At 44.0% G+C, this 19,518-nt stretch overlaps 1 protein-coding gene and 1 pseudogene across 1 annotated transcript in view; both read left to right on the forward strand.

Moving 5' to 3' along the window:
* Positions 1-2,012: 2,012 nt before the first annotated feature.
* On the forward strand, positions 2,013-3,950 carry LOC129491071 (60 kDa heat shock protein, mitochondrial-like; annotated as a pseudogene).
* A 2,446-nt stretch (positions 3,951-6,396) lies between these two features.
* DCLK3 (doublecortin like kinase 3) overlaps positions 6,397-19,518 on the forward strand; it is a 57,713-nt gene continuing 44,591 nt past the window's right edge. Inside the window, exon 1 of the mRNA XM_055283552.2 lies at positions 6,397-6,761. Coding sequence (XP_055139527.1) covers positions 6,680-6,761 — 82 coding nt within the window. The 5' untranslated portion in view covers positions 6,397-6,679. The remainder of the gene's footprint in view (positions 6,762-19,518) is intronic.

Raw genomic sequence — 19,518 nt, forward strand, 5'->3', positions numbered from 1 at the left:
TCCCTCTGAATTTACAGCTGAGGGATTAGATAAGATCACCCAGGTTGAGTCTAGCAAAGTCAAGAATAAAACTGAGAGATAACATTTAAGGACAAATGAAGGAAGATCCACAAAGCAGGAAAAATGCTTGCCTTGAGAAAAAGGGGTAGAATCAAAAATGACTGGTGCTATACAGATCAGGACAGGAGAGAGTTTCAAGACTGGTCACAGCTGCAGTGAGATGAAATAAAATAAGACTGAATTGCATTTACTGAGTTTGGCAGATGAAAGGTCTTTAGCAATCCATTTAAAGCAGCAATGTGGAGAGATAGAGTAATTTGTCACATTGTAGCTAGTCTGAGGAGCTCAACAGAGGTGAGAGAGTATAGTTGGGGAATATAAAGTAATCTCTCAAGAAGTTTACCTGGAGAGGGAAGGAAAGAGATTGGTGACATCTTGGGGTGGGGAGGCACATAAAAATGTTCTATCAACATGATGACAAGACTGAAGAAACACATTGCAAATTTGTTAGAATATCAATTTATAGAAAATTTAGAATTTTTCTCTTTTCTTGAGATTCCAATCTGGAGTCGTCCTGGGTGATGCCATGAGGTAGGAACATTTGTCTTAGAGGCTCCATCATGCCTCTTGTCTAGCTGTCTCCTCCAACCACTCCTACAAACACAATGGTATCCTACCCAGGCTTGAATTCCTGGAAATGTTTTCTTTCTTTCCTCAACAAAGCTTACCGGGTGTCTTGGATATGCCAGTCAATTTGCCTGCCATATGTAAGTTCCCCTCCTGGCTTAAAATGTCCCACGCACAGCTTCAGAATGACTGTCATTCAATGCTTCTTCCTCTATCTTCTTTCCCACTGAGCCACAATTGTTTGGACCAGGGTTGAACATCCATCCCAAAGCAGCCAATCCAGTGCTGGCTAATGATTTAAGTGGCCTGTTTAGAATAAATAGTCTAGGCCAACTATATTCTTTCCTTGGAGAAACTGGATTCTGAAACAGCTATTGTGGGGGACATTTGAGAGTAAGGTCCTGAGGTGGTCACCAATCAGCTCTTGGATGTGTTTGAGATTTTTTCAGATATCTTTAAAATGCCCTGTGCTCCCTGCCACTTAAAATAAGCTGCTTGAGTGAATTTTGCTCACCTGCAACCAAAATAGCCCTGACACCTTGGCTAGACCACAATGGCTATTGTCCCATTCTTTTTAGCTATGCTAAATGAGTTTCTAGTTAAGTGGTTTACTGTAAGCATGATGATCCTTTTCTGTCTTCTATTTTACATTTAAATGTTGATACTGTGTGTGTTCAATGTTTCTCTTAATATGAAAAAAAGTGTTTTCTTTTTTGAGTGAATTGATACAAATAATCATTTGACAGGTAATAACAAGGGATGGCTCCTACCATAGCAGCTTAATCATATAGGGATTTATTCTCTCTTAAAAAGGAAGTGCAAATTTAATACTTTGGGGTGGTGCGGTAGCTTCATGACATCAAGGGACTACGGGTTATTCTATGTTTCTGCTCTGTGATCCTTAGGGCTTGGCTTCCACTTTTAAGGCCACCACATGACCTAAGTAGGCTGCTGGGGGTCCAATCATCATCAACCATCATGTTAGCTAACTTTTGCTGTAATAATCCTGAGTAACAAACCAGCCCCAAACTCAGTAGCTTACAACAATGGGCATTTTTTTTTTTGTCTCCTTCCTACAGGTCTGCTTCAGGCTGCAGGTTGGCTGAACTTAGCTACCTGTTGAAGTTTAGGTCTGCATCATATTTCTCCATATTTATCTTGGACCAGCAGCTATCTAGGCTATTGGCAGAAGCATACCCGGGCAAACCAAACCATGGGAGTACTTTCTAACCCCTGTTCACATTATGTTCAATAACGTCCCACTGGCCAAAGTAAGAAAGATGGTCACTTAGCCAGGTGTGGTGGCGTGCGCCTGTAGTCTCAGCTACTCAGGAGGCTGAGGCAGGAGAATTGCTTGAACCTGGGAGGCGGAGGTTGCAGCAAGCCGAGATTGTGCCATTGGACTCCAGCCCAGGCAACAAGAGTGAAACTAAGTCTTAAAAAAAAGGCCTCACTCACCGCCGACCTGCCTCGCCATGCCCCGGGCATGCCCTGCCACCACCTCACAGAAATGCTTCGGTTCCCCACAGTCTTTAGATAAGACCATTGTCCAGGGTATTGGCTCCTCATCTCACTCAGGCTTATGCCAAAGAAGTAAAATTCAGTGCAGATGCCTGAGCCTTAATGTGTCAAGGTATAGACCTTTTAGCCGATGCTGTAGCCATTACAATGGGGCCAAAGAGAAGAACAGTGATTATTGAGCAGAGCTGGGGAAGTCCCAAAGTAATAAAAGATGGTGTGACTGTTGCAAAGTCAATTGACTTAAAGAATAAATATAAAAACATTGAAGCTAAACTTGTTCAAGATGTTGCCAATGACACAAATGAAGAGGATGGGGATGGCCTTACCACTGTTACTGTGCTGTCATGCTCTATTGCCAAGGAAGGCTTTGAGAAGATTAGCAAAGGTGCTAATCCAGTGGAAATCAGGAGAGGTGTGATGTTAGCTGTTGATGCTGTAATAGCTGAACTTAAAAAGCAGTCTAAACCTGTGACCACCCCTGAAGAAACTGCACAGGTTGCTACAATTTCTGCAAACGGAGACAAAGAAATTGGCCATATCCTCTCTGATGCAGTGAAAAAGGTGGGAAGAAAGGGTGTCATAACAGTAAAGGATGGGAAAACACTGAATGATGAATTAGAAATTATTGAAAACTTGAAGTTTGATCGAGGCTATGTTTCTCCATACTTTATTAATACATCAAAAGGTCAGAAAGGTGAATTCCAGGAGGCATATGTTCTGTTGAGTGGAAAGAAAATTTCTAGTGTCCAGTCCGTTGTACCTGCTCTTGAAACTGCCAGTGCTCACCATAAGCCTTTGGTCATAATCACTGAAGATGTTGGTGGAGAAGCTCTAAGTACACTTGTCTTGAACAGCCTAAAGATTGATTTTCAGGTTGTGGCAGTCAAGGCTCCAGGGTTTGGTGACAAAGAACCATCTCAAAGATTTGGCTATTACTACTGTTGGTGCAGTGTTTGGAAAAGAGGGTTGATCCTAAATCTTGAAGATGTTCAGCCTCATGACTTAGGAAAAGTTGGAGAGGTCATCGTGACCAAAGATGATGCCATGTTCTTAAAAGGAAAAGGAGACAAGGCTCAAATTGAAAAACATATTCAAGAAATCATTGAGCAGTTAGATGTCACAACTAGTGAATATGAAAAGGAAAAACTGAATGACTGGCAAAACTTTCAGATGGAATAGCTATGCTAAAGGTTGGTGAGACAAGTGATGTTGAAGCGAATGAAAAGAAAGAGTTACAGATGCCCCTAATGCTACAAGAGCTGCTGTTGAAGAAGGCATTGTTTTGAGAGGGGGTTCTGCCCTGCTTTGGTGCATTCCAGCCTTGGACTCGTTGACTCCAGCTAATGAAGATAAAATAATTGGTATATAAACAATTAAAACAACACTCAAACTTCCAGCAATGACCATTGCTAAGAATGCAGGTGTTGAAGGATCTTTGATAGTTGAGAAAATTATGCAACGTTCCTCAGAAGTTGGTTATGATGCTACTAGGGTCGGAGATTTTGTGAATATGGTAGGAAAAGGAATTATTGACCCAAGAAAGGTTGTGAGAACTGCTTTATTGGATGCTGCTGGTGTGGCCTCTCTGTTAACTACAGCAGAAGTTGTAGTCACAGAAATTCCTAAAGAAGAGAAGGACCCTGGAATGGGTGCAATGGGTGGAATGGGATGTGGTACGGGAGGGGGCATGTTGTAACTCCTAGAATAGTGCTTTACCTTTATTAATGAACTGTGACAGGAAGTCCAAGGCAGTGTTCCTCACCAATAACTTCAGAGAAGTCAGCTGGAGAAAATGAAGAAAAGGCTGACTGATGTTTAAGAAATCATTATAACCATCAGTTACTGGTTTCAGTTGACAAAATATATAATGGTTTACTGCTGTCATTGTCCATGCCTACCAATACTTTATTTTGTATTTTTGAATAAAGAGACATTTGTACATTCCTGATATTGGGTACAAGAGTCATGTACCAATGTACTACCTTCAACTTAAATAACTGAGGCATTTTTACTACTATTCTGTTAAAATCAGGATTTTAGTGCTTACCACCACCAGATGAGAAGTTAAGCAGCCTTTCTGTGGAGAGTGAGAATAATTATGTCCAAAGTAGAGAAATATCCACTTATGTGACAACCTTTGTGTAATAAGAAATTGGTTTAAAGTTAAAGACAAAACAAAACAAAAAAGAAAGAAAAAGAAAGATGGCCAAGACTAAAGTCAAGGTACAGGGAAACACACTCCAAGTACCATAAAGGGTGGATTGTCTAATTCAACTGAGGAATGGAGTGAATAACTGAAATTAATAATCTCACCCACCACATCATTATACCTGGATTCCAGGACGAAGGAAAAGGGACAAAGGAGTGCATCTGTCAGCCACATCAGCATCTTTAAGGCATCTACTGAAAATCCAATACAACACTTGCAATTATATTTCATTGGCCAGAAACTTTTTATATGGCCACTCCTTGCTGCAAGGGAGGCTAGAAAATGTATTTTTTTAAATTGCAGGTTGTAGTATGCTTAGCTAAAAAATTGTTTCTTTAAACACCAGATCAGAAATGAAAATAGGTGTTGAGTAGGCAATTAGCAATTTCTTTGCCAATATTCAACAAGATGTATCCCTCACTCTTGTGAAGTAATCTGATAACTTAAGGTGTTCATTGTGATTGCCTGATATGTGTATATCTAGTTCATATTTAAATCGTGATAATCCAGCCAGGAATTAAACACTGTGAGATTGCTGCTTTTGCAAGGAAGAAAACAGAAGTCATCTGATCTCTCCTTTACAAAACTTAAACCTTTTACTAAAACTCAGTTTATTTAACTTTTATTTTCTCCTAAAATATAGGTGATATGGCCAGGAAGAGTGGCTGTTAAAGAGAAAAGTAAGTGCTTTTAAAAAGAAAGTGTGTAAGTATCTCAAGGACCCTTGTCTCCCAGAGAGATTTCCAATAGGCTCTTCCTTCGGGTTTTTACTCAAATGTTACCTTTCCCAACCACTCAACTTGCATAAACACATTCCCTTTTTCTTGGTTCATTTTTCCTCATACTATTTATCACCATACTTGTTTATTTTATTATTTGTCTCCCCCTACTAGAAGGTGAGTGACTTGAAGGCAGGGCATTTGTTGTGCTCACCATTGGTGAACTGGATTGCTGAAAACGGTCGTTGATGATGACTTCAGAGTACCTGGCCAACAAACCAGCTAGAACCGGGAGTTATTTTTTGCACAGCAGCATCATGGGGCTGTTGCAGCCATTTTGGAACCTTGAGGCAACAAGTCTGAGGAGAAAAGGCAAGATGTTGAAGGTGGCCATGTGGAATCATGGAAAGAGACTGAGTCCTTAATGTCATCCCTGAGCAGCCGAACACACACAGAGGAGCCTTCTTCCAGGCTTCTTGTTATGTGTGATAAAGAGTAAGACAGTCCCTGCCATCTGGGAGCTGGTCTGGTTCTGTCAGCTCGGCCTGGGCGTTCTGTTGAGCATAAACATTTTCACAGAACAGCAACATCAGACCCAACAGACAAGACCACTTTGTGACTTGATTGATAAAGGCAATAGCCAGACCACTCTGTAATCATGTCAACGGCCCTGTGGAGAGAAGGGTATGGCTGATCCAGTGAATGTATTATCTGTCGCAGGAGAGGTCTGGGAGCCAGTACCCGGGAATATGGGTCCCCAGACCCCGCACTGCAGACCTGAGGGACCTGCAAATATGAGGAACAAGTGTGTGGTGCTGGGAAGAGGTACAACAACGCAAGGGGCCATCGAGCTGCCTTCAGATGGTACCAAGAAGCCACTAGGCTGGAGGAACGTTTTGCAGCCTATGTCTTTGAGACCATGAATGTGGACCAGAGTGTAAGCAGGTCTCTGAATCTGGGAGGCAACAAGGGTGTTAGAGTAGGACGGTCCTGGGACCTACGGTCAGTGTATCCGAGGAGCGGGAATGGGATAGGAGGAAGGGAGTGGTGTGGAAAGCCTGGCCCCTGCACTGCAGGGAGGCATGAGGATGGCTGGTGGTCCTGGGGTCGCCTTTGGGCTGCCACCCACCCACAGAGAACAGGGGCAAAGGTCACGTTCAAAACCCAGCGCAGCCAGGTTCCACGGCGGAACTGCGCGGGGAAGGAGAACAGAGAGGCTGGACTCCGCGGACCGGGGAGAGGCGGGACCGCCTTTGGGCGCTCACTGGAGAAGCAGGGGGTGTGGGAGCAAGTTCAAAGCCCGGCCCCGCCCGGCCTCCAGGGCCAGGAGCCGCGCGCATGGCGGGACCGGCGCAGAGAGGGCGGCTGCGGCTGGTGCGCGGTTGCTAAGCCCCGCGCCCCCGGAGACGTTCCCGGTGGCTGTCGCCGGGCGCTGCGCGGCTCGGGGCTGGCAGGCGGGCGGCGGGAGGGAGAGAAGAGGGAGAGTGGGCGCGGGCTCGTGGCTGCTTGTCGCGCCCCGCCTTCCCGCGCCTGCTCGACCGTCGAGCCGCGTCCCCGCGCTGCCACCTCTGCTCCAGGCTCTCCCCGAGCCCGCCGCCGCGCCATGCCCGCCGCCACTCCAGCCCCGCAGCCGCCGCCGCCCCCGGCCCGGCCAGCCCCAGCCTGCCCGGCGCGGCCTGCCCCGGGTGAGTACCGTGCGCTCCGGCACCGACCAGTCCTGGGAGCCACCTTGGCGGGGGCGGGAGGACTCATTCGCCCTAACTCTGGACCCCGCTCCGTGCGGGTTGGAGCAGCAGTGCCAGACCCCGCGTGGGTGTACGGAGGACTGTGTGTGTGCCTATGTGTGTGTACGTGTGTATGTGTGTGTACGTGTGTGTAAACGCGCGCGCTTGTGGGTGTACACCACCTGAAACTCACTTGCTAGGGGGAATAACGCTGTCCGGAGCTGATTTTATTTCCCTCACCAGCAGGGGGGCCCTTCCTGGGAAACGCACTGGGCGTCTTTCAAGGTGCAGGTGCGGTGAGGCTGCAGAAGGGAGAAGGCGCAGGGAGGGAGCTGACATTTATTGTGCAACTCAACATACCAAGGGCTTCACCTAGAGTTAAGCTTATTTCATCCTCTCCACAAATCTGTAAAGAATGGAATTATCCCCATTTCTCAGATGAGAAAACTGAGGCCCACAGAGCTCGTGCCTTGCCCAGGGTCATACGGCTCCATAGCAGCGGAACTGGAGGTGGACCCAGGTCTCTAGAGGTCTCTGACCCATCTAAATGGCAAGAAACCCTTCTTAGAACTAAAGAAACACAGAAGAACCAAAGATGATTAGGAAAAAGGATACAGGCAGAGCATTTGGGAATTAATATAAAAAAATCTGAGCTCGTGAAATATCCTATCAATTAATTTCTAATATAGGATCACGTTTGCACTCCTTTCCATGTCTGGCCCTGGGGGCGAGGTGTGGCGAGGAAGGGAGAAGGCTGTGCCAGTGCTTGGCAGAGGCATCTGGGGACACCTTTTCAGAGTATCTGCCTGCTGGGAGGGGGGAAGTGTGTGAGAAGTTGTGGAGGGAACTCGGTTGTTATTCATTCCTGACAGTTAGTCATTCCTCCACCTCACCCCCTCCTAGCTGATTCCATTTCCTTTCCTTGATGTATTGTCCAAGATGACAGCTGTCAAATTGAAGCAGGGTCCCACCTTCATCATTGGCTGTCCTAAAACCTCTTGGCATTAATTAGGTGGCCCTGCACTTTGATGATTGTATTAGGAGCTGTGACATGTCTGTGTTACTGCTTACAGAGGAGATCTGTTGGGCTGATGTTGAGCTAATGATCTCGATCAATGAGGCATCTACAGCAATAGGCAAGCATTGTGCTTATCCTTAGGACAAAGTAGCAAGAAGCAAGACCCTCAGGAAGAAAAAAAAAAAGAAAAGAGTATTGGGTTTGCCTCACAGCCCAACTTTAGGAAAGCATTTCAATTTAATATTTAAATTGCTTCACTGAAGAAAGAACAAAAAGGGACAGAAAGTGATTTCTGAAAGATGTTCTGTAACTCCTTTCACTTAGGTTTGAAAGATTTTTGAGTCATGTTCTTTTATGGTGAGCTTTGCCGTCTTGGTGCACATTGGTACCCTGGGTGCCTTCACTTCCAATTGCCAGTCCCTCCATCTCTTTGTTGGAGGATGACCCTTGGGCTGCAAAGCCTATGTTTGTAGGGACTCAGAACAGGGAGTGCCTGGGAATTTACATCTCCCCTGGGGCAGCCCCTCCTAAATGACTGATGGGTGCTGGAGTATAAATAGTCCAGCTTCTTTGCCCTTGATTGGGACACTCTGAAGCATGACATCCTTTGTTTCCAGAGATCCAATGTGGAGTTGTGTCAAATTGACCTCTATGGTTCTTTGCTTGGCTTGTTTCCCTTGCTTGGCTTGCTACTCTTTCTTGTTTTACTTCTTCACATCCCTACCATTTTTTCCTAGGAATACCTCCTAATACACTTTCATAGGAATTTATATCTCAGGATCTGATTCTAAGGAATCCAGATAAAAACATGGACCCTTCTCACTGTCAATGTTTTTATTCTTCCTATGTTATCCAAATATGACTAACATTGGTAATAGGTAGCCCATGCTAACCTGTAGGGTGCCTTTGTATGAATTCACAAAAGGTGTTCCCTTCTGGGCAGATGGATCCCCATGCCCAGGCAATGGATTGGCAGACAGGTGTTCAGTGTCCACTAGCCCCCGATCAGTGCATCTTTGGCAGTGCACACAGTACTCAACGATCACGGTGGCATGGTGCTCAGAAAAGCAAAAAACAGAGTTGCTTAGTTGTCCCAGGATCTCGTTTCTTGGCTTCTCTTTTTTCCCAAGAAAAAATCCCCTAAAGAGGGATTTTCCCCTTTTTCCCCTAAATATTTGAATATTTCAGGCAGATGTTTTGGTTTTCTTTGGACAAGCCAGTCTTAGTTTCTTTCTAAAGCCGACAAAGGGGAGGAAAAGGGCTGCTTTGGCTGGTGGAATCTCAATCCTGCAGCCTGCAGGAGGGTGGTGGTGCCTGGTCAGGGAGGGTGGGTAGGTCTCCACCAGCCTCCAGAAGCTCTCAGAGGGGTCTTATCTTGACGGTGAGGTTACTGGGTAGGGGCTTGGATGGGCTGCTTTAGTTGGAGGCTCTTGCTTGAAGACGTTTTCCTTTCCTTGGATCCAGGAGGGTCATTGTATCTGATCTGGCATCCTGAGTTTCCTCACCTTTTCCTTTGGTGGCCTCTTGATAATGTCTAAATTTTGCCTGTCTGCTGGTGGAGCAGAGCCCCTTTTGAAGATGCATATGTGGGGGAGTCCTTTGAAAAGAATGTTTTTGTTAACTGCTTGGTAATGTAGGTCAGAAGAGAGAAATCTAGGGAAAGTGAAGGAGTGGGAAGAAGACATCTGTACTGGGAATTGGGGAGGGGAGTTTGGCTCCATCCCCAGAGTTCTGAAGCCTCCTGGTGACCCGGGGCAAATCACTGAACTTCTTTAGGAACCTCAGTATCTTCACCGTTCATTTAAGAACAATTGTCCAGCCAACCTCAGAGTGTTCTTTGATGATCAAAGGGGAAATATTTTCATGGACTTATCCAGTGATTGTAGGGGAAGCCCGTAAAATCTTTATACAGAGACAACTGGCAATCTCTTGGGGACAGTGGTGTATGTAGAGGCATCATGATGTGGATAGCAAGTGGTAGAATAGAGATAATCACCAGATCAGTGGCTGCATGAGGGGACAGGGGAGTCTCCAGAGCTGCTTGGGCTGGTTTTGAAAGCTAAATGTTGACAGAATTTTGCAAAGGGCAGGGTGTCATGTAGTGTGTAGTTATGGGGGTGAGTCCATCAGAATTGCTTTCACATTTGGGCTCTGACCCCTGAAACCCATGTGATCCTGAGAGAGACACCCAACTACTCTGAGCCTCAGTTTCCTTATTGGTAAAATGGGCATATTCAAATTGCTCTGAGGATTTAGTGATGTAAAGCAATTACCAGATATTATTACAAATGAAAAGTATTGTTATTAAAGTTACCTTTTAGCTGAATGGATTCTGTTTGGCTGCCTGGGGCCAGTACTTTTCGAATATTACTGGACATATGAATCATCTGGGGATCTTATTAAAATATAGATTCTGATTCAGGAGGTCTGGGGTGGGGCCTAAGATTCTGCTTTTCTCCCTAGCTCCTAAGTTCTGTAGATGTTGTTTCTTTTTTTTTTATTATACTTTAAGTTTTAGGGTACATGTGCACAACGTGCAGGTTAGTTACATGTGTATACATGTGCCATGTTGGTGTGCTGCACCCATTAACTCGTTATTTAACATTAGGTATATCTCCTAATGCTATCCCTCCCCGCTCCCCTCACCCCACAACAGGTCCTGGTGTGTGATGTTCCCCTTCCTGTGTCCATGTATTCTCATTGTTCAATTCCTACCTATGAGTGAGAACATGTGGTGTTTGGTTTTTTGTCCTTGCGATAGTTTGCTGAGAATGAAAAAGTGGCACATATACACCATGGAATACTATGTAGATGTTGTTTCTTTAGGGACCACATTTTGAGAACAAGGCCCTAGGCTACTCCCTCTTGGGTAAAGTCTGAGTCCTTTGTGGGACCTGAAGAGCACTGTGTTTGGAGAGATGATGAGGAGGGTTCAGGCCTCCCAGGCAGGTCTGGCCTGGAGCTGGGGTAGAGACAGCTAGGAATTGCTGCTATTGAGTAGGATGTTCCTACTGGGTAGGTAATGGATCAAACCCAGCTTCCTTCAAATGCCCTAGGACCAGCCTCCTGGAGGAAATTCTTCCTGGCCAAATGGCCAAATACTGCCTGCTCTTGCATGCTGGCCCTGAGGATGTAGAGATGAATAAGCCATTGGCCCATCACTGCCCCTGCCACAGTGTGATTGCGGGGAGTGGGTGAGGAGGTGTGAGACACAGAAATGTACGATTATGACATGGTGAGATGAGCACTCTGTGGCGTTAGGGTAATGGAGAGGCAGGTAAGAGAGTTAAGAAAGGGAGGAACACTTCTTGGTGGTAATTAAATCTGAACTGGGTTTTGATGGATGAATCACTGTGTCTGGGATTGGAGGAGGGCAGAAGAGTGTGTGGAATAGTATTCTAAGACTGAGGAACAGCATGTGCAAAAGTAGGATGCCATGATGAAACAGCTTGGTGTGTTCAGGTCATTGAACTAAGAGTTGTTTGGAGCATGGAGTGTGATAGGGAGGACTTGATCAGGGAGCAGAGCTCAGTTCATGAAGCTGTGTTAGTCAGGAGGGTTTTCTAAGCTTTGCTGCAGGAACAAATCAACTTCATCATCTTGGTAGTTTAACTTAACAAAGGTTACTTCTCACACATGATGTGTGTCCCTCACAGGTCAATTGATAGCCAAGTAGACAGAGCTTCTCCCAGCTTTCAGCCTTGCCATCTGGAAAATGTGGCCACTGTAGTCACCAGTGCAGGAAGAGATAGAGGGAGAGTGTCTCTCTGGCTCCTCTGGAATGAATGCAATGTTGCTTTTGTCCACAGCCCATTGGTCAGAACTAATTGTGGGGTCGGGGGCGGGGGGCGCTGGGAAATAGGAGATGGGGGCTGGGATGGAAGAAAAAGTCAGAGAATATCAACTCTCCCATATATGTCTTGTTATGAAGCTTAAGCCTCATTCTGAGGCCACAGTTTCTCAAATAAGAGAAATATGGGAATTCCTTTAAAGGAAAAAAATTCTTGTAGATTCCTAGTGTTGCTTAAATTATTTTTATTATAATGCAGTTCAGATATGTAGTAGTTTTACATGGGTCTAAACTCTTTATACTTAGAGTTCTCATATGACCACATAACCAAAACAAATATATAAATAAAATATCAACACAGCTACAAGTCAAATACATTTGGATTAACTTCATGAATTTAATGTTCTGGATGAAGTTATTTTTGCTAAAATGAAATCCCTATTTCTGGTTATAACAGCTGTTGTTCAGGTTCTTATGAATTTGGTGTGCAGTGTGCCATGCCACAAGGTTGTATGATGGCTCAATTTTCTCATCAGTTTCCTTTCTATACACTAAGCCTGATTTGTTATTTTCTCATTAGCCTGTGATAATTGAAATAATGTTTCTTGATGCCAACTGTCTCAGTCTGTTTGTGCTGCCATAACAAAACACCTGAGCCTGGGTAATTTGTAAAGAACAGAGATTCATTCCCAACAGTTCTGGAGACTGGCAGGCCATGATTAGGGCACCTGCAAGCTTGATGTGTGGTGAAGGCTCATTCTCTGCTTGTTGCTACACACTCCAAAGGGGATGGACCTTGTGTCTTCACATAGTGGAAGGAACAGGAACCAACAAAGGGCCTAAGCTAGTTCTTTTCAGCCCTTTTGTCAGTCACTCATCCATTCTGTAAGGCAGAGCCCTCATGACTTAATCACTTCCCCAAAGCCCCCACCCTTCAATATCACCACAATGGGGACCAAGTTTTAACATATGAATTTTCTGGGATATTCAGACCATAGCATCAACTATAGTATAAATGCAAGAGTATATATGGTGAAATTATGTGGTAGCACTTAGTCATAACATGGCCATTCAGATGATCCAGAATATGTTTCTATTGATTCTTAAAAAAAGGTGATCATGAAAGTGAAAACAGAAAGTTAAACAAAACACAATTTTGAGAACTCGTGGACCCTCCTAAAATAGGTTTGAGGATCTCCTGGAATTTGAGAAACAGCTGGAAAACTATTGGAGTGTTTAATGAAGGGGACATAGATGACCAGCTTTATAGTTTAGAGACATCACTTTTCCCAGGGTGTATGGGGTGGCTGAGGGGGAGAGAGGAAGGCTGAGACAGCAGAATCTGGGGTGGCTTGCAGGTAGCTGAGCTAAGATATGATGAGGGCAGGTGCTCAGATGTAGTTAAGGGAATGGGAGAGAGGAAGCATGGATTTGAGAGACACGTAGGAGCTGGAATCCACAGGACTTTGAGGTTGACTGCGACGTGGGAGGGGATGGAAGGGAAGAGGAGTCAGGGATGACTCTTGGTCTCGGAGGTCGAGGGTGGTTGGTGGTACCACTGACCAGGATGAGGACCACAGGTGTCAGATGTCCATGGCAAGAACAGGAGAGCTCAAGACCAGAACTGTGTTCTGCCGTATTCACCATCCCATCTTTTCTCACTGATGTGACTTTTCCTGAACCAGTTTCTGAGAAACTGCTGCATCTTGCAGTGTTTATTTTTCTTCTATGGGACATTAATTAGTGCTCATTAAGATGATTTGAATGGCTTTATTAGCTTTTCTATTGCGCTTGCTGCGTCTGTCCTGTAGGAGCAGATTCTGGCAGTATTGCCTGATTAAGCACACACTTTTTTTTTGTTTGCTGTATGTTCAAAGGAGGTGAAAACAATTGAGAAAATTGTGGATGGTTCTGAACTAGAAGCTGTCATACCATATAATGTGAGATTAGTTTTCTGCCTTCAGTTTTTATTTTAAGAGCACAAATGATCAACTTTCCACTCTGTGTTTTTGGATGGAGATACTGAAAATTCTCTGAGGAATGAGTAGAGATTAAATGATCTCTAGGTAATTACATAAGAAGTAAAATGGAAACACTGCACTTTGGGGAAGTGGAGGGCAGAGAACACAAAGCCACACAAACAGACAAAAATTTCACAAACCGAAAATAAACCCCTGTGGTTTCTAGAGTGAAATCTCATGTTAATTAAAATTTTAGCATTAAATATTTTAAAATGTAACTTGGTATTTACTTTTTGTATAAATAATTAACCTAATGCACCAACTGATGGAGGGAAGCAACATGAGCAGGCTGCCAGAATTGGCTTTTACTTTCCTGTTCCCACTTGAGAAACTTCTGCTCTCTCCTGGTCTCAGGCATTGTTTTCATAGCAGAGCCTCTGAGGCCCTCCAGGGAGATGTGTAGCCTCCCCTCCTCTGAGTCTATCTGGAACTTGTGATAAAGGTTCTGTGAGCGAAGGCATACCTGTCACCCCCAGACACCACATGCCACTTGAGGATGGCACCATGTTTTTTCATCCCAGAATCCCCCCAGACTAGCAGGGCATTTCCCCTAACAGCAGTTTCCATATCCACAAGCTAGTCCAAGGCACACTACAGGAAGTGTCTTTGGGTCTCAGGGTTGGTTGGAGGAGCAGATTTCCTAGCAATAACAGCCATAACTTTTTGGGAATGTCTCTTCCAGGAATGGGTTAGACGAGGCTGGTTATCCATTTTAGTTCAGATGTTGTTTCAGTTTCAGAGGGCTACAACCAAAGTCCCCTGGAGCTTGGGTCTGTCCATTTGTGCCAGAGGCAGTGGTTCCTGCCAGATAACCCATGTGCTCCCCTTCTTTAGCAGATGCTATCAGTACCTGTCCATCGTCCCTGAGCATACATCTTTCCTCTTCTGGTGGTTCCCACTGCAAGCCACTGCAACACTCACTGTTGGATGGCTTTCTTTGGTTGCAGGGGCATGGTTGGCCCCCATCTGGTGCAGATGCCCAGAAGTGCTGGGCAGCTAATCTCCTGGGGGCAGCCCTCAACCACTAATGGAAGGGAATGGATGGGTGAATATCACAGTTTCCTTGCCCCTCTGGAAGGATAATTCTGAGGCATGTTCTACCTAGTCTCTCCAGAGGTTCCCAGCAGAACTGAGCCCAGGTTGGCCATAGCAGTTACCTACTCTTTCATGCCACTGTCCTACTTCACTTTTCCACTCTCCTCTAGTGCTTCCTGAGATCACCTCCCAAATCAACCCATATCCTTGCCCCAGGCTGTGCTTTTGAGAGAGACCAACCCAAGAATCTTTTGGGGTGATTGGGGTTGTGTGACCAGCTCTGGCCACTGGACTGTAGGTGGAAGTGCCACGTGTCACTTCTCATTCCAGGCAGTTGAAAGCCAGGATACCACCGTTGTCTTTCTCATCTGATGCTGGGGCCACCTTGGAGGCCATGCGCTTTGAATGAATGATCAGAGATGGAGAAAGCTGCTAGGTTTATACTGGGATTCATACAAGCAAGAGTCTTTTATTGTAGTAGCCCTAGAGCTTTTTGATATTTATCAGTTAAGGCACCTATCTTTCTGATACACAGTGTCACACTATCATTTTTTGGGTGCCACCATTCATGTCAGCCTATCCTCCGCTTCTCCATCCTATACTGGTCCATAAGAACTCTTGGGATGTGCTACCCATGACCTCCTTTAATGCTTCTCATTTCCAAACTCCCCTCCTCTTCAGTAGTTTGATTAATATTAAAGTAAAATTTATGTTTCTCTATGGTTTTTAATTCATCTGGAAGTTATTTTGTTATTATGTGTGAAATAAGAATCTAAATTAATTTTATTTCCAAATTATTAACCAGTTGTTCCAATATTGAATAAAAATCATTCTAACCTTCCTGGCTAGTTTGTAATCACCTTTCATTATACATTAAATTCTCATATAAAGTAGTATCTATTTTGGAGCTATAGTTTTTTTCTTAAATTCTTGTGCAAGTACCAAGACATTGTAATTGTAGCTCTGTAATATATTTTACTATCTTCATTACTCACTACTCATCTCCTTCCTGTCCTCCCTCAAAAATTATATTAGTGATCCAATTGCACAAAACCTACAAATTACAAATAGGAAGAACTGATATGTCTATTAGGCTTTTACATTCTGGAATAGACAGTCATTTAAATGGGTTTTCTAATTCCTCTCACAGTTTTGTAGTTTTCCTTATGTTGCTCATACACATTTTTTGTTAGTTATTCCTAGCAATTTTCTGTATGTTGACATATAAATGTTATAAATTTTTCATATATTTTTCAATTTATTGCAGTTCAATTTATTGCAGTATTGTGTTCAAGTTAAGAAAAGCAAAATCAGTGGACTTATTAATTTAAAAAGAAAAGAGAAACAAAGAAATGAAATACATTAGGTTAAAGCTCCTTTTTCTTAGAGTCAACTGATGTCCAAGAGTTGTAGACCTCCAAGTCATCTGATTTATAAGGAAGCTCCTAGTATTAGCATATAAGTTTGCTATGCATTGGCTGCTGGGAACTGTTAGTGCTTTTTCTTTAATGCCATTGCTAATATTAACTTAGAATCAAAGAATTGACCATTTTCTACAAAGACTGCATAACTGAAGATGTTTTACTGGTTTTGAAGATTATATTTTCCAAAGATGTTCTGTAACATGAATGAAAGACAGGAATACATACTCACATTAAGAAGTGGGGAACAGACTGGGCATGCTGACTCACACCTATAATCCCAGAAATCTGGGAGGCCGAGGCGGGAGAACCACTTGAGCCCAGGAGCTTGAGACCACCCTGGGCAACATAGTAAGACCCCATCTCTTTAACAACAACAACAAAAATTAGCTGAGGTGGGAGAATCACTTGAGCCCAGGAGTTTGAGACCAGCCTGGGCAACATAGTGAGACCCTATCTCTTTAACAACAACAACAACAACAAAAATTAGCTGAGTGTGGTGGCTTATGCCTGCAGTGTCAGCTACTTGGGAGGCAGAGGTGGGAGAATTGCTTGAGCCTCAGAGTTTGAAGCTGCAGTGAGCCATGATGGCACCACTGTACTCCAGTCTGGGTACAAGACTCTATCTCAAAAAATTAATAAATAAATAAAATAAAATAAAGCATCTGAGAACAAACTGAAAGACCTCTGGAATTCCTATGTTCTCAGGAATGCTTGTTAGTTACTTGCTTTTTTCCAATTGCTTTGTCTGCATTACAAGGCAAAAATGGCAGAGGCTTCTTTGTTCTCTTTATGTTTCCTTTCTTGCTCTTTCTTCATCATGAGTACAAAGTGATGTCTTTATTAAACTGTTTCCTTAGAAAGGAAAGTGGTGCTAGTATTGAGGTGCTAGATAAGGAGACAGAGTGGGGTCTTTGTATTTTGCTCCCAACATGTTCACCTGGCCACAAACGCGATGTGTGGGCTTTTAGATAGTCTTAAGTGAGCATGTTAACAATCAAAGAAAAAACATACATGTTGGATTTTTATTCTATTGGGAGGAGGGAGTGGGACTTTAAATATCTGCGCATCTCAGAGGGGAAAAAAAGGAAAGTTTTATATTTTCTATGCTGCCTTGAATAACTGTCAAAAAACTCTCAGCAGTTTCTGGCTAGCTAGCTGTCTCCATCTGGAGGTTGGCATTGTGTTTTTTTAACCTACAATTAACTACCATCCGCTAAAAATTCAGCCAGTAATAGTCATATCCTTTCATAGCTTCTTAAGAATTTTTTCTTAAATGTTCTTACAGTTCTTTTCCTACCCTTGACAATATCAATTTTTAGTATAAAAGCTACGAAATTAGATGCCAGGGACATAACTGATGATTACCATGAACTATTTGTTCATTGGCTCACATATATTTATTGTCTGCTACATGCCACTGTGGTAGGCTCAATACTTTTAATTAATTTAAATTTAAATGGAAAATAGCCATATGGGTCTAGTGGTTATGGTATTAAACTTTGCAGAGCCCTAGAGAGTTGGGGAAACAGGTTAAAGCATCAAGTAAATTGTCATATCAATGGCGATACATGCTATGCAGAAAGAAACCAGATTGGTGAGGGAGGGGGATGGAGCAATTTGAGGGTCCTTCAGGTAAGGCCTCTTGGAGTAATGATATTAGATCCATCACAGACCTGAACAAGGCAGGAAGGATGTTCATGAGAGAAATAGTTTCAAGACACTCCAGGCACCTCTGGGTAATTATTTGCCTTTTGTTTTTAATGAAACAGGAGAGAAGGAATGTCTTCTACTTATGAATTCTAAAAATTCCACAAAACCATCAGTGCTCATTCTTACTGTAAAATATAAAGACTTTTCATAATTGTGAATTTCAAAATTCACAATTTTCAATGGTGAGGGTCTGGTTTCCCTAGAAGCAGAACCTGAGATGTGGATTCTTGTGCATGTGATTATTCTGGGACAGCTCTCAGGAGAAGGGAGTCAGGTGGGTGGGGAGTGCGGCCAAGCAAGGAAGTGGTCTCAGCTGGAGTCAAATCTCAGCCCCAGCCATGAGAAGCTCTGGAACATGCATTGTACCATGGAATTGTCCCACACTGGGGTAAAGGCTGGGTCTTTTGTACCCCTCCCCACACCCCTGTCTATCAGTCATTGATTATGGGCTGTCCTTGTGAAAGCAGAGTTGGATGTGTGACCTCCTGGGTAAAGTGGCTCCAGTCAGCCAAAGTAACTCTTGGGAGACTCAGGCAGCGGTGGGCTGCCAACACGTGAAAGAGCTGGAGGAGAGGGGCAGCCCTGGTAAAGGAATCTGAGTGGGTACCAATGGAATCCATGACAGTGTGCTGGCCCTATAGAATGTTGATGGCTGTGTAGCTTTAGATAAATTTGGGGGCAGAAATAGATGAAAAATCCGGAGTGCATGCTTGGGTGATCACCCAGCACATTCTGATGACCCAACCAATAGTCTGTTTTCATTGAACACTACTGTGGATTTATTGGGCTCTTTCATGCAACACCTGTTCATTGCCAGCCTACCACATACCTGGCACTAGGGCTGTGTTTAGAATCTTGCCATGCAAGGCCCATTTATTTAGTAGACTCCATCCCAACAAATTATATATATTTGGCAAATGCCATGATATAACATCATAAGAAATCCCAAAGAAGCTTAACCACAACTCCTGCAGAAGCTAAAAGCTGCTAAGGTTTATCCTTATAAAGGCTCTGAAGGCAGCAGTCTGTGTTGAAACATTTGTGTCTGATGCTTTCAAAAGGCTTAGATGCAGCAGTTGGGCTGTTAGAGGGAACTGTGTCAGTTTCTGCCCACTGAGGTTGACTTCTCAGCAGAGAAGCTGTTCTGCCTTAGTGCCACCACTGTCAATCTGGTTTAATCTGAGTGCTGACCCTATGTGGGCAACCTTATGCCTGTCATCTCATTACAGCTATCCTGGGAGGATGGGCTAGTGGGGGCCATGCAGGTTCCCACAGCAGTGAGGACTGCTTGGTGCTCCACCAGCAGAGATGCGTTGTACTCAGGGTGGGTATTAGGGCTGCTGCTGAAGCTTTGTGGGTCTGATTGGATGCCTGACTTCATCGGGGTGTTGGTACCATGCCTTCTCTACTTTTGAATTAGAGGAAAACCAAACCCAGTCTGAATTCCCAAGAAGAAGAAAAGTTTTCACTTTAATCCGCTTTACCCCAAAATGACTCTTCTTTGTTTGGAATCTTAATACACTTCGGGGAGTTTTTTTTTTTTTTCTTTTTAGATCATCCCGTCTACAGGGATATCAGGGAAAAGCTCATCTGTTTATTGCCAGCTGCAGGAACACTGTGTGACTTAATTTTGCCCAGTTGGATGTTGGGTGGCTTAACAACTAGGGCAGAACTAAGCTGAGGCTGCTTTGCTTCAGTGTTGATGCCTGTTGATGCATCT

This window comes from Symphalangus syndactylus, chromosome 1 (genome assembly GCF_028878055.3).
Source record: "Symphalangus syndactylus isolate Jambi chromosome 1, NHGRI_mSymSyn1-v2.1_pri, whole genome shotgun sequence".
In the NCBI taxonomy this organism is placed as follows: Eukaryota; Metazoa; Chordata; class Mammalia; order Primates; family Hylobatidae; genus Symphalangus; species Symphalangus syndactylus.